Source organism: Hemitrygon akajei, chromosome 17 (genome assembly GCF_048418815.1).
Source record: "Hemitrygon akajei chromosome 17, sHemAka1.3, whole genome shotgun sequence".
In the NCBI taxonomy this organism is placed as follows: domain Eukaryota; kingdom Metazoa; phylum Chordata; class Chondrichthyes; order Myliobatiformes; family Dasyatidae; genus Hemitrygon; species Hemitrygon akajei.
The window spans coordinates 57,622,233-57,638,303 of NC_133140.1; the positions used below are offsets into that span (position 1 = coordinate 57,622,233).

Here is a 16,071-nt window from a genome sequence, read left to right on the forward strand (position 1 = left end):
GTCCCTACATAATCTTTTAAAAGTTCAGGGCATTCCGTCCAGTATTGTGAATATTAGAACAAACAGCTGACAACAGTACCCAAGTTCCTTGAAGTTTCTTAAATGACAATCTATTATTGCTCAGTCTTACCAATGCTATCTGACCGGATTGTGCTAGCAACAACCCTCCTTTCTACAGAAGTATGATATCCATTTCTAAAGGTCTAAGGAGTTCCAATGTTATAGCATGTGAAACACAGTATTAAACGTGATCTATACCGGACTATATTCTGACAGTCACTTAGCCATTCTCAACATTCAGGTGTTTTGATACTGAGATTTACTTCCAATTCCATTCAACTGACTAAAAAGAGTTCCTAAAGTAACACTGCAGCATGGTATTCTGAACTGAATCTCCATCACTGAAAGTGGAAGTAGTATTTCCACAGTAGGAAGAAATCTGAAAGTTTGGTGTTGCAATTTATCCTTCCTGCTGCTTAGCAAGAATATTAACTCAACTGAAAATTTAGTACTTCAATGTTATAGCAATCTCACTGTGCGTAGGTGCTGGCTGGATACGTTGCTCAGCTGTAGAGTTAAAATTCACAATTTTCAGTCTGAAAGCAACATTGCTACCATGGAGCCAAGGCACGTAAAATCAATCAGACACTTCAATGGTTTAGGATACACACATACAGCTTGAGATTCTGATTTATGCAAAATAATTCAGTATCAATTTGTGAATAGAAATCATTACTGGTATTTTGATCATGTAAATGATCTTTACATGATCATTTGTAAAGAAAATGGCAAATGCATAACGTAGGCTTATAGTTTACAAATTAAACTGAGTAGATAATGTTTGGATTTTTTGTCCAATAATTAAAATGTTAATCTTCATTAATTAATGTACTATCTTTTTAATTTTTATGCTGAGGTAGCCTGAGAAAGTAATGTTAGTAACATAGTTTGTTGTAATATACTGAAATCATGCAACTGTATAATCAAGATTAAATACAATCCTCAAAGCTGGTGTTGTCTGTGGAGTATGCATGCTCTCCTGGTGACCACATGCATTTCCTCCAGGTACCCCAGTTTCCTTGCATTTCATATTCATGTTAATTAACTGCAGTAAATTGACTCCTGTGTGTAGCTGAGAGTCTGGGGTGAAGTTAACGAGAATGTAGGAAGAATAAAATGGGTTATGACAGCATTAGCGAAATGGACATTGGTGCTCAACATGGACTCTGTGGGCCAAAAGGACTTGCCACACTCTCGCCATGGCTATGACCCTATGATTACATTAGCAGACGGAGGGTAACCACAAATTAGGAACTAAAAAGTGCACGGAACCAATGAATGTAGATGAAATCTTAAATGAATATTTCTCATCTGTATTCACCATGACAAATGATTTTTTTTTGAGAATTCGGGGGTGGGGGTTGAGTGGTGACAGAGAAATTCTAGAATATGTTATATAAAATACCTATTTTTAAATTATGACTAAGCTGTTTTAAAGGATAAGTCCCCACACCCTGTGAGATGCATGCCAGGCTACTCAAGAGTGAGTAGATTCCTGTGGCTTACAGAGAGATATTCCAAATTACTCCAATGTTTTATATACGTGACTTCCCAGCTCAAGTAATCAACACCCTGACTGATGAAGTGCACGTGCAAAGTAAAACAATTTTGGCTCTATACAGTTTTCAGTGATGAATGTATAGAATTCTTTTGAAATGTATCCTGGCCATCAGCTGACTGAAGGACAGCAATACTGTACCTTTACTCAAGAACATTAGAATAAATCAGATTAATTACAGGCCTGTGGGTCAAGTGTTAATCGTAGGGAAGTTAATGGAAAAAAGATCATGATTAATTAAACAAAAATTAGCATTGTTTGGTTAGCAGGAAGATCGCATTTGACCAACTTGACTGAAATTTTTGAAGAGGCAGCAGAATGAGGTCAATGCAGTTGATATCGTCCACGTGGACTTGAGAGAAAGTTCCCACATGGGAAACTGATCCAAAGGAGCATGTTGACAAAGTACATCCAAAACTGGCTTTGATGACTTTTGTATCATTGAGGCATAATGAACAAGTGTCGGCAAATAGGATTAGTATTGATAGGCACTTGATAGCTGGAATTAATATGTTTGGCTAAAGTATCTATTTCAGTGCAGTATGATTCTATGACTGTTTCATTAGCACATACAAAAGCCCATCAGTATGACTTCTCTCAGGTACCCTGTCAACATTTATCACTCAATAAACATTATTACAAAAGACTACAACATATTTCTGTTTCTTCAGTTAGTAATACAGGTTGACTACTCCTTATCTAAAATTTCTTCATCTGAAAACCTCCAAACTCTGACTCCCCCCCCACCCCGCCCCCCGGGGCTGACATCACAAATAGACAGTTCCCAGGTGACGTGCAGGTCTCTGTGCATCGCGGACAGTTCTGAGAAGTGACTTCACATATGTAATGAACACAAATTCAGAGTCAGAAATGATGGAAATCCCAAGCTATCTCAATACAGGTGTCCCCCGCTTTCCGAACGTTTGCTTTACGCAATTTCGCTTTTACAAAAGACTTACATTAGTACCTGTTCTCGCTAACCAAAAGAGGATTTTCGATTTTACAAAAAAAGACGCCTGCTTTAAACTTGTGTTTACCCCAAGAAAGACTATCATGACTGTGAAGCCTTGCGCAGGCAGGTGTGTGCGCATGCATGTATGTGCCAATTTTTTTTCTGTATATCGGTTTTGGCTCAATCTTCCTGATTCTGGTAGGTAAGACTACACTGTACATACATTATATCTACGGTACTTTATATAGCTGTGTATTTATCATAACATTCCTGCTTTTACTATATGTTAGTATTATTTTTGGTTTTATGTGCTATTTAGCTTGATTTGGTAGGTTATTTTTTGGGTCTGGGAACGCTCAAAAAATTTTCCCATATAAATTAATGGTAATTGCTTCTTCGCTTTACGCCATTTTTGCTTACGAACAGTTTCATAAACGGGGGGGAAACCTGTATATATTCCAAGATCCAAAATCCAAAACACTTCCAGCCCCAAGCATTTTGGCTAAGGGGTACTAAACCTGCATTAATTTTTTTGAATTTATGTAAACATGCAACCTCATAATTTGATAATAAAATTAATTTCTTACCTTTAGCATTTGGTAGCCTATTTGCATCCTGTATCTGAACTTTTTCCCAAGAGCACTCTGTATATTCAGGATCTGAGAGCAAGGGCATATCCTTCCTCAGTGGATACTTTGAGTTATCCACTTCCACTGACTGAGAAGTAGCTCTACTGAACGTGCAAGGCTGAAAGTCTGATGACCAAAATAACACTGGGACAGTCTGATGCTTCGCAACATTTTCACCCTCACCATTTTCAGTACCTGTTCCATTCTGAGGTGAAAGGGTTATTGAACTACCAAGAACTTCCTTCTTTGAGTCTTTATTTCTAGCAGATGGGCACTGTCCCTCATTCAAAACAATATTATGGTTTGAATGCATGTCCAGGATGTAACTGTGGCCCTCTGGACAGCCCCAGACAGCTCCAACCACTCCTCGATACTCTGCAGATAAGACACTCTGTACATGCGGTTGAGACCCACAGCTGCTACCGTGATGGTGAGCCCAGGTGACCAAAATTTGTAGACACTGTGGGGTTGCGATTAAAGCACCATCGTTTAACATCCGTTTAAAGTCACCTACAAATAATAAAAAGATTCAGTTAATCTACTGTAGATTTCTCAGTTTGCATCAATATAAAAAACTATTAAAAAGACAGGTCAATAAATAAAAGATATAACCTTACTGTTTCAGCAAATAATCATTATTTATGACTTTTCTTTAAATAATGAAATCTAGTCACTTTTCCATTTTATAAATTGTACATCAACACATCAGAAATAGCAATGTTTAATGTTTGAACATATCTGGAAGAAAATCTCAATGCTTGGTTCTACTTAAAAACGTAACAAATTTTCCAGTTTTCAAACACATTTCAAAAGAATTCTATACATTCATCACTGAAAACTGTATAGAGCTAAAATCGTTTTACATTGCACGTGCACTTCATCAGTCAGGGTGTTGATTACTTGAGCTGGGAAGTCACGTATATAAAACATTGGTTAGGCCACATTTGGAGTATTGGATGCAGTCCTGATCACTGCATAAAATTATGAGAGGCATAGATAAGGTAGATCATCAGATTGGGTGACAGCTTTGAGGAGCACCTATGATCAGTGAACGGGGTGAGCCTCAGATTCCTGTTATGTGCTACTTTAATTTCCATCACACACTGAGCTATCAGTCTGTGGTCTCCTGTGCTGTTACAATGAGGCGAAACACAAACTTGATGAATGGCACTCATCTTCTTTCTGGGCTCATTGTACCTTCTTCAATGTTGCATTCTACAACTTCAGTTAACCTGATTTTTCTGCCTCCATCAGTCATCCATCTGTGATACAGGCTCAGCCTGTGTATTTTATTTCTCTGTGTATATTCTTTTTTTTTTCAGTTTAGATTTTCAGACTCTGCAATTTAAAAAAAATATTTTCTGGTGTCTCATCTCTATTAAATGGATGCTAACGAAGAGTGGCAACAGAAAGACTCCCATGAGAAAATCAACATCAAGGTTCCAATGAGCCTGCAGAGAATCTGCTGTTCAGTCACTAACAGTCCAAACTACAGCAGAAGAAGAATATCCATTGTACCTGGTGTATTCTTAAGTACCCTAATAAGTGCTCCACCAGAAACCAGGAGATTCAGCAGCTAATTATTTGCAAGGGGATGGGAACCAGTAACAGCTGAGGATGAGCCAGCAGGCTTACAAGTAGATGATTTATTATGTACTATGAATGTAAGAAAGGACAAGGCAATGGTTGGGTAAAACTGCAGACAGAGCAAAGGGTTAAGTTGTACCACAGAGGCAAAATGTATGAGGAAAGAATGCAGGACTGAAGGTGCTGTATGTAAATGCAGTAGCATCTGGAATAAGGTGGTTGAATTTGTGGCGCATTTAGAGATTGGCTGGTATGACACTATGGCATCACTGAGTCGTGACTGAAAGAAAGCCATAGTGGGAGTTTCACATCAAAGGATATATTTCCTATCGAAAGGACAGACAGGAAGCCATAAGTGATAGCGTGGCTCTATTGGTATGAGATGGAATTACATCTTTACAAAGAGGTGACAAAGTGAGTGGGAAGTTGGATAATTGGGAAGTTTTTAAAATCCAAGAAAAGGCAACTAAAAAAGTTATAAGAAAGGAAAAGATGAAATATGAGGACAAACTAACCAATAATATAAAGCAAGACACTACAAGTTTAGTGGGTGGAGTTAAGAAACTGAAAGGGTAAAAAAAACATTTTGGGAATCATATATAAGCCTCCAAATAGTAGCCGAGGGTTGAGATTGCAAAGGGAGCTGGAGAGCAATGTAATAAGGGTAATGTCACAATTGTAATGGGAGGGGGGCTTCAATGTGCAAGGGGATTGGAAAAATCAGGTGGGTGTCAGATCACAAGAGAGGGAATTTGTTGAATGCCTACGAGATGGCTTTTTAGAGCAGCTTGTGCTCGAGCCTACTAGGGATAAGGCCATCTTACATTGGATGAGGTGTAATAACCCAGATCTTATTAGGGAGCTTAACGTAAAGGAACCCTTAGGAGGCAGTGATACTCCATTTTGAGAGGGAGAAATGCAAGTCACATGTATCAGTATCACAATGGAATGAAGGGAATTACAGAGGCACGAGAGAGGATCTTGCCCAGGCAGATTGAAGGGGGGATACAGGCGCGGATGACGACAGAACAGAGGAGGCTGAAGTTTCTGGGAATAGTTCACAAGGCACAAGATAGATATGTTCCACAGAAAGTTCTCAAATGGCAAGGCTAGGGAACCGTGGCTGACAAGGGAAGATAGGGACTGCATTAAACCCAAGGATAGGGCATATAAAGTAGCAAAAGTGAGTGGGAAGATGGATGATCAGGAAGATTTTAAAATCCAACAAAAGCAACTAAAAAAGCTATAAGAAAGGAAAAGATTAAATACAAGAGCAGGCTAGCCAATAACGTAATGTAGGACACTACAAGTTTTTCAGTTATATAAAGAGTAAAAGGGAAGCAAGAGTTGATATGGGACCACTGGAAAATGATGCTGTTGAGGTAGTAATGGGGGAACAAAGAAATAGCAGATGAACTTAATAAGTACTTTGCTTCAGTCTTTACTGTGGAAGACACTAGCTGTATGCCAGAGGCCTGTGAGTGTCAAGGAGCAACAGTGAGTGCCATTACAAAGGAAAAAGTGCTAGGCAGACTGGAAGGTCTTAAGGTGGATAAGTCATCTGCATCAGATAGACTATATACCAAAGTCCTGAGAGATATGGCTGAAGAGATAACAGATCATTCAGGAATCACTTGATTCTGGCATAGTCCCAGAGGACTCTAGCTAGCAAATGTCATTCCACTCTTTAAGAAAGGAGAAAGACAAAAAAGAGGAAATTATAGGCCAGTTAGCCTAACCTCAGTGGTTGGGAAAGTGTTGGAGTTAATTACAAAGGACGAGGTTTCGGGGTACTTGGAGACCAAGATAAAATAAGTCAAAGTCAGCATGGTTTCTGTCTAGGGAAATTTTGCCTGACAAATCCGTTGGAATTCTTTCTAATAATAAGCAGGATGGACAAAGGAGAGGTAGTGGATGTCATTTACTTAGATTTTCAGAAAGAATTTGATAAGGTGACTCACGTGAGGCTGCTTAACAAGATAAAATCCTATAGTGTTACAGGAAACATAACAGCATAGATACAGCTATCAGGCAGGAGGCAGCGAGTGGGAATAAAAGCAGCCTTTTCTGGTTTGCTGCCAATGACCAGTGGAATTCCTCAGGGATCAGTATTGGGACCGCTACTTTTCACATTGTTTGTCAATAATTTGGATAATGGAATTGATAGCTTTGTAGCAAGTTTGCAGAATATATGAAGATAGGTGGAGTGATAGGTAGTGCTGAGGAAGCAACATGATTGCAGCAGGAATACAATGTTGGGAAATGTAGATAATGCATTTTGGTAAAAGGAATAATAGTGCAAACTATTATCTAAATGGGGAGAAAATTCAAACATCAGAGGTGCAATGGGACATGGGAGTCTTCGTGCAAAACTCCCAGAAGGTTAATTCACAGATTGAATCTGTGGTAAAAAAGGCAAATGCAATGTTGGCATTTATTTCAAAGGGAAAAGGAAAAAAGCAAGGAGATAATGCTGAGAAACAAGAGAAAATCTGCAGATGCTGGAAATCCAAGCAACACACACACAAAATGCTGGAGGAACTCAGGTGGCCAGGCAGCATCTATGGAAGAGAATACAGTCGACGTTTCAGGTCAACAGCAGAAACGTTGACTGTCCTCAGCTGCCTGGCCTGCTGAGTTCCTCCAGCATTTTGTGTGTGTTGCTGAGATGATGCTGAGCCTTTATAAGACATTAGTTAGGCCGCACTTGGAGTATTGGCAACAGTTTTGGGCTCCTTATCTCAGAAAAGATGTATTGTCATTGGAGAGAGTCCAGAAGAGGTTCACGAGAATGATTCCGGGAATGAAAGGGTTAACATATGAGGCCCCATTTGGCAGCTCTGGGCCTGTACTCACTGAAATATAGAAGAATGCAGGAGCATCTCATTGAGACCTACCGACTGTTTTAAGGACTAGATGAGGTGGATGTGGAGAGGATGTTTCTTCTGGTGTGGGTACCTGGAACTAGAGGGCACAGCCTCAAAATTGAGAGGCGACATTTTAGAATGGAAGTAAGGAGGATTTTTTTAAATCCAAAGAGTGGTAAATCTGTGGAATGCTCTCCCATAGACTTTGGTTAAGGCAAAGTCCGTGGGTGTATTTAAAACTGAAGTTGATGGATTCCTAATTGCTCAGGGCATCAAGGGATATGGCAAGATGGCAGGTGTATGAGGTTGAATGGGATCCAGGATCAGCCGTGATGAAATGGCAGAGTGGACTTGAAGGGTTGAATAGCCTAATTCTGCTCCTGTATCTTATGGTCTAAGTGTAAGGCTGTCTTGAACTGAATGAGCTCAAAGGAGAAAAAATAGATAGGCAGGCATCCTAAAACTTAGTCCCTCCACTATTGATATAGAGTGGTTGGAGTGTGTACCATCTGCAAAATGAACTATGGTTACTCATCAGCAGTAACTCCCAAACTCGCGCTTACACCTGCAAAAAGGAGAAAGGCAGCAAGTGCATGGGAACTTCAATGCCTATGGATTCCCTTGTAATCTGGAAATTATATCGCTGGTCTTTTAATATCAGTGAATCCTAATCCCAAAACACCCTTCTGAGGGAGTATCTTCACCTGAAGGACCTCATTAGATCTGCAAAAATGAAAAATGACTAAAAAAGAATTCTTAAAGCCAAGGCCAAACCAAAAAGCTAATGACTCAAACAATGGCGGGTGGAAAGAGTGCAGGAGATCCAGCAACTAGCCAATAAACAGATGTTTTCAAATCCAATGGCAGGATAGGTAAACCAAAATTACCACCTTCTCGCTAGTCTATATCAGCATCAAGACTCTGATCACACTCAACTGACAAGCAGGCCGCATTGAAGGTATACCTGACACCAAGTTCCCAAAACAAGAAAATACTCCAGCTCTTGACACAGTAAGGATTTCCAGAAGAACAGAGAAAATGCTTCAAAATTATCTCAAAAGTCTCCTTGAAAGGATAAAACTGAACTGTTCCCACCGAACTGCACTCACTTTCAAGGACTCCTCATCTCATGTTTTTGATACTTACTGCTTTATTAATATCTTTCTCTCTCAAGGTTGTATATAGTGACATATGTACTTTGAAAATAAATTTACTTTGTACTTTGAAATCACAGGATTTCACGTGAACTCACAGGATTCACTAGTATGTGATCACTAAAAATGGAGAAGAGGGAGCATTTGGAAAGGCACAAAGCATCTCAAGTTTCCCGTACAGAAGCATGTGGAAGTTAAGTGCAAACCTTGGAAGGAGAATATAATGTTCATCCTGTGAAGCCCACATTCCTGGAATGAATAAAAACAGCCCAAACATCCCATCCATCCACCCCGTTGTGCACCACCAGCCTCACCTGTGGAGGAATCTGCAGGACCAGTACAGAACTCATCATTCACCTTAAAACTCACTGATTAACAGTGGAAGGAACTCGCCCTCGATTCTGAGGGAGTCCCTAAAGAAGATATTGATTCTGAGCCCATCAATCCCATGAATTTAAAATTCTCATATTGATATTAAATCCCTCTAATGGCAACATCTTCCCTTATATTTATAACCTTCAGAGAATTTAATGCTCCTTCAAATCAACTCTCTTGTGTACAATTACAGTGGATTCTGATTAATTGGGACCAGTACATATTTGCCCAATTAAGAAGCTGTCCCAATTAGATGGTTACTTGGAAATAGTGAAAAATGCATAAAAAAGACAAACAATCGTTTAACTGAGTAACAAATTATTATTTAAATGAAATACGGAGCAAATAAGAACACCTCCAATACTACAGTACTATAAAACTGTAGTTTCTAATGTATTGATGGAGGAATTCATCCAGTGTACACTGCCGGGTTCTTTTGATTGACTGTAAATGAACAAAATCAGTGCAGATGCCTAGCGCATGATGATTGCATCCTCCAAATCTCCATTTTTATTGTAACATCAAAAATAATTGTTGATACCTTCAAATACACTCACAGCCATTTCTGGCATTCCAAACTCGAATGCTTGAAACTGCAGTGAGCAAAACAGTTCTGAATTACTTCTGACCAACGATCAGTGACAAAAATCACTACTTTTTGAATGCAAAAACTCGCAACTGACATCATTTTAAAACTGTTCACTCTAAGCACGGTGTAGTGTTTAACGACCACACAAGTGCACTCAACTGATGCTAATTAGAAACTTTGGCAATGGTCTCCTGTCCCAATCAAGTGGTATAATGTCCCAAGTAAACAAAGGGAATCCCATCTACTTTCTCAATTAGTTTTTGTTCCTTAAGAATTGTCCCAAATAAGCAGCTGTCCCGATTAACCAATGTCCCAATTAACCAGAATCCACTGTATTTAAATTCACCCCAAGGCATCCATGCTTACAGCCATCTAAGCACCCAACTTTGGAATTCTTTCCCTTCACTTCTCCTCATTAAAGTTACCTCTAGGGAAGCTTATCCTTTTGGGCTCAGTATCAATCTTTTTTCAATTATATTCCAACATATCACCCAAGGACATCTTATATGATAAAAGTGCTAAATAGATGCAAGTTGTTGCTGTTCTCACATGTGAAACAATTGCAAACAGAGTAGATTGGAGCACAGTGAATGCATTGTAGTTCACTTACCAGATACAGAATTGATTAATGGAGACTTTGAAAGTGACTGTGTTGATGATGGTTCAGTCATTGCAACATATCTACAATAATAAAATGTAGAACAAAATGCATTATATAAAAGTAGCAGTGAAAAGACTCTTGAGCTATTAAAATATCTAGCAGTTTGGAGTATAAAGGAGTTGGGCAATCAACTGCAGGGGGTGCATAAAAAGAGCTACTTCTCAATCAGGACCGCGATCAAGATTTAAAAGGCAGAGCTTTGCAGCAGTTTCTCCGAGTTGAGGAGAGACCAATCAGCAACAGGCAGAGCATAACAAGCTCCTTCTCAGTCAGGTCTGCATTCAAGATTTAAAAGTCAGAGCTTTGCGGCAGTTTTCTCTGAGTTGGGCAATCAACTGCAGGGGTTGCATAAAAAGAGCTACCTTTCAATCAGGACCGTGATCAAAATTTAAAAGGCAGAGTTTCACGGCACCTTGTTGAGCGACCATTCAGCAAGAGGCAGAGCGTAAAAAGAGCTACCTGTCAATCAGGCGTGCGATCGAGATTTAAAAGGCAGTGCTTAACAGCAGTTTCTCTAAGTTGAGGAACGACCAATCACCAAGAGGAAGTGCGTAAAAAGAGCTACCTTTCAGTAAGGTCTGTGCACAGGATTTAAAAGGCAGAGCTTAGCAGCAGTTTCTCTGAGTAAAGAAGCAACCAATCAATGAGGGATTCATCAGAGAGGGCCAATAAAAATAACTCATGTGTAAGTGGCGCGGCCATTGTTGTGAGGGTGCCAGTGTTTAGAATGGCTTTGGCACATCTGGCTTGGGCAAGAGAAAATGTCTGGCAAGTTTCTCCCTTTCTGTTCTTATTTGTTCATTCCTCATCTATTAGGGCATAGGTTAGTGAGACTGGCTCCAGGGACAGTGTTTTGTACAGTGTGTGGGATGTGGGAAGTCTAGGAGACCTCCAGTCTCCCAAATAAACATCTGCACCAAGCTGCAGCTCCTGAGAGAATATATTACGGAACTGGAGCTACAGCTCGATGACCTTCCATTCATACAGGAGAATGAAAAGGTGACAGACAGGAGTTCCAGGGAGGTAGTCACCCCTAGATTGCAAGAGATAGGTAACTGGATGACTGTCACAAGGAGGGGAAATGCACAGCCAGTGCAGAGTGCACCTGTGGCTGTTTCCTTCAATAAAAAATCTACAACTTTAGATCCTATTGAGAGGGACGACCTACCAGGAGGAGTCACAGTGACCAGGTCCCTGGCACAGCGCCTGGTGCTGTGACTCACAACAACAGATAAATAAAGAGGACTATACTGTTGATAGGAGATTCCACAGTCAAAGGAAGAGAGACAAGATTCTGTGGGTGCGATAAAGAAACCCGAATGGTATGTTGCCTCCCTCGTGCTAGGATCAGGGATGTCTTGGATCGTGCCCGGGGCATTCTGAAAGGCAAGGGCGAGCGGTCAGAAGTCTTGGTACATATTGGCACCAAAGACATAGGTAAACAAGGTGAGAAGGTCCTGAAGAGAGATCTTAGGGAGCTAGGAAGAAAGCTGAAAAACAGGACCTGCAGGGTAGCAGTCTCCAGTTGCTGGCTGCCTGTGCCATGCACCAGTGAGGGCAAGAATAGGATGATTTGGCAGGTGAGTGCGTGGCTGAGGAACTGGTGCAGGGGCAGGGGTTCAGAATTATGTATCATTAGAATCTCTTCTGGGGAAGAGGGATAAGTTACACCTGAACCCGAGGGGGTCCAATATCCTTGGAGGCAGGTTGGCTAGAATTATTCAGGAAGGTTTAAACTAATTTGGCAGGGGGATGGAAACTGGAGTGATAGGTAGTTGGCTTACAAAAAAAGGCAATATGTAACCTAAAAGTCAATAGAAGGCAATTAAAAATGTCATTAAAGATGGAATACGAAAGTAATTTAGCCAATAATATTAAAGAGGATGCCAAAAGTTTCTTCAGATATATAAAGTGTAAAAGAAAGGTAAGAGCTGGAAAATGACGCTAGAGAGGTAGTGATGGGGGACATGGAAATGGCGAACGAACTGAATAACTATTTTGCATCAGTCTTCATTGTGAAAGTCACTAACAGCATGGTGGAAGTTCTAGGTGTCAGGATCATAAAGACTGTGTAGTTACCATTACAAGGAGAAGGTTCTTGGGCAACTGAAAGGTCTTAAGGCAGACAAGTTACCTGAACCAGATGGTGTACACCCCAGGGTTCTGGAAGAGGTGGCTGAAGAGATTGTGGAGGCATTAGTAATGATCTTTCAAGAATCACTAGATTCTGGAATGGTTCGGGAACTCTTCAAGAAAGGAGAGGCAGAAGAATGGAAATCACAGGTCAGTTAATTTGACCTCAGTGATTGGGAGGATGTTGGCATCAATTGTTAAGGATGTGGTTTCGGGGTACTTGGTGGCACATGATAAAATAGGCCAATAGTTAGGCATGGTTTCCTCAAGGGAAAATCTTACCTGACAAATCTGTTTAAATTCTTTGAAGAAATAACCAGAAGTACAGACAAAGAAGAATCAATGTATGTTGTGTACTTGAATTTTCAGAAGGCATTTGACAAGATGCCACACATGATGCTGCTTAACAAGTTATGAGCCCATTGTCTTACAGGAAAGATTCCAATATGAATAAAGCAGTGGCTGATTGGCAGGAGGCAAAGAGTGGGTATAAAGGAGGCCTTTTCTGGTTGGCTGCCACTGACTAGTGGTGTTCCACAGGGGTCCGTGCTGGGACTGCTTTTTGCATTATATGTCAATGATTTGGATGATGGAATTGATGGCTTTGTTGCAAAGTTTGCAGACGATATGAAAATAGGTGGAGGGGTAGGTAGCTTCCTGGAAATAGAGAAGCTACAGAAGGACTTAGACATTAGGAGAATGGGCAAAAAAAGTGGCTGATGGAATACAGCATCGGGAAGTGTATGGTCATGCACCTTAGTAGAAGAATTGGGTTAGACTATTTTCTAAGTGGAGAGAGGCGGAAAGGGACTTGGGAGGCCTTGTGCAGGATTCCCTGGAATTTAATTTTCAGGTAGATTCTGTGGTGAAGAAGGCAAATGTGATGTTATCATTCATTTCAGGAGGACTAGAACATTAAAGCAAGGATATAATGTTGAGGCTTTATGAAGCACTGGTGAGGCCTCACTTGGAGGCTCCTCATCTGTGACAGTATGTGCTGAAACTGGAGAGGGTTAAAAGGAGGTTCACAAAAATGATTCTAGAATTGAATGGCTTGTCACATGAAGAGCATTTGATAGCTCCAGGCTTGTATTCACTGGAATTCAGATGAATGAGGGTTGACCTAATTGAAACCTATCGAATGGTGAAAGGCCTTGATAGAGTGGATGTGGAGAGGATATTTCCTACAGTGGGAGAGTCTAAGACCAGAGGACGCAGTCTCAGGATAGAGGGGTGTCCTTTTATAACGGAGATGAGGAATAATTTCTTCAGCCAGAGTAGTGAATCTGCAGAATTCTATGCCACGGGCACTATGGAGGCCAAGCATTTATATACATTTAAGGCAGAAGTTGATAGATTTTTGACTGGTCAAGGCATGAAGGGATACAGGGAGAAGGCAGGAGGTTGGGGCTTAGAAGAAAAATGGATAAGTCATGATAAAACAGCGGAGCAGACTCGACTGACAAGATGGCCTAATTCTGCTCCTGGATCTTACGGTTTTATGGAAATTTAGTTACATCATAAGAAAAACATTACTACTATAGAATTTAAAAATATAGTCACAATAAAAATGATTATGAAACAAGAAAACTGTCAAAAAAATTCACTTGATAAATTAATATATTTCAGGAAGAAAATTTGCCACCCTTCAACAGTTTTGCCTAGATGTGACTATTAACAAGGCATTTAGTTTGATGAAAACCACTACATCAAAATTCAAAAATATTTGCAGTAACACAAAAATGTTAGCTTGCTGCCAGTAAAGGACAAGTGGGATGAACAATAAATCCGAGCAGCTAATTCTCTTATCAAATCAATGAATAACAAGTCTCTAGTTAAGCCAAAAAAAAGCAAATGCAGTTTACCCAGACTACTTGTGTCCAAACAACTACTGTTTAAAATATAATTAAATTCAAGGTGTTTGCTGCGCTGTAATGCTTACCTTCAAAGTTATAAAAAGAAAACCCTCATGGCCCCAAAATTGATATAATTTTAACCTAGCATCTACTTAAATATCCAAAAAAAAACTTGTATTTATATGCCATTAAGACACAAAATTTCCTCTCTGCAAAGCATGAAGGTTAATAAATAGAAGATTGAGAAATCTTTAATAGAAAGTGAAAAGGAAGCTGGTTCTGTGTACTGATAGTGCAGAGGAATGGATAATGGGACTGGATTGTGTTGTGCTGTGCTTTTAAGAGACGTGTGATTAAAAAGTTTCTCTCAACTTGTTTCTGAAAGATCGCTAACAATTTTTAAATAGACCTCATTTAAGAAACTAATTAGCAAATCTCCAATTCTCCGCTCAAGAGAATTCCTTCATGTCTGGTTCTATCCCAGTGATACAGACTACAGTAAAATTCCAACAATTTGGCACTTAGGAGGCAATGTAGGTACCAGACAAGTAGCTTTAGCAGTCTATTGGATATTACCTCTCTAAATACTCAAACACTACTCTAACATGAAAAAGGATCTAGTGTTTTCCCAGTGTCTATGATGAATAAACTCTTCTCGGGCTTCCAGCTGGGTACAGGTACAGATTGTAATCAACATTTCAATGACAGACTCTGTCATCTTTATCAGGGATGATGCCTGGGCATGTCTAGTTCGGTGGTATTTAGACTTCCGTAGTCTGTCCCTCCTGATTGGTTAGTCCAATCAGGTTTCCGCTCTCCCACCTTGCATACAATCGAGCTCCATTTCTTAGTGAGACCTTCATCTTTGGTAAAATACTTTTCCTCAAGTTTTATTTCAATAGCTTCCTTTACCAGGTGTTCCCAAAGGCCACTGGCATGGCATAGTAGTTTTATGCCGTCGAAGTCAATCCTATGGTCATTGCGAATTCAGTGTTTTGCTACTGACAATTTCTCCAGGTAACCCAAATGGATACACCCCGTGCTCCTCGATGTGGGTTTCCACTGTGCGTCTTGTCTAGCCAAGATACAGTACGCTGCTCTGCATTCATGAGGAACGACAATTGACCTGGGTCCCAGTCATCTTTGACCCACAGCTGTGATTTGAGCTTTTGTACCAGTTTTTGTGGATGATGTTAATCCAGTACTTCTTCAGGATCCTGGCGATCCTTCCATAAACCGTGGAAATAGAAGGAAGACAGGCGGTAGCAACGGGTTCCTCCTCATTGTTAGGTTTCCTGTTAGCCCTTTTAAGAGCCCGATTGATCTCCTTCACCTTGTAGCCACTATGTACGGTGAAACCCAGCCATCATGATTTTATCAGCAGACAAAGGAAATGCAACAGTCCTTATGCCCTAGGATGAATACCATAGGAAAGTCCAACAGATTCCGTACGATTCCACCTAGGTTTTCTGCCTACAGCAGGAACCCATGAATTCAACTGAGGATGACCTCAGCTTTACTGAAGAAATCCGGACTGCCAGCAGATGTATACAAGATACATGCCACAGGCACTGGTACCACCAAGACTTTACAGGCTCCCCAAGATACACAAGGGGGAATCCCCGAGGCCCATCATCAGCAGGATGGATT

At 40.3% G+C, this 16,071-nt stretch overlaps 1 protein-coding gene across 2 annotated transcripts in view; it reads right to left on the bottom strand.

The window, feature by feature from the left end:
* The window catches only part of znf276 (zinc finger protein 276), a 57,911-nt gene that overhangs the window by 23,861 nt on the left and 17,979 nt on the right, over positions 1 to 16,071 (bottom strand). For both annotated transcript variants that reach the window (XM_073070209.1, XM_073070210.1), the window contains exons 3-4: positions 10,382 to 10,452; positions 3,158 to 3,709 (exon numbers count right to left, since the gene is read on the bottom strand). In XM_073070209.1, coding sequence (XP_072926310.1) covers positions 3,158 to 3,709; positions 10,382 to 10,452 — 623 coding nt within the window. The remainder of the gene's footprint in view (positions 1 to 3,157; positions 3,710 to 10,381; positions 10,453 to 16,071) is intronic.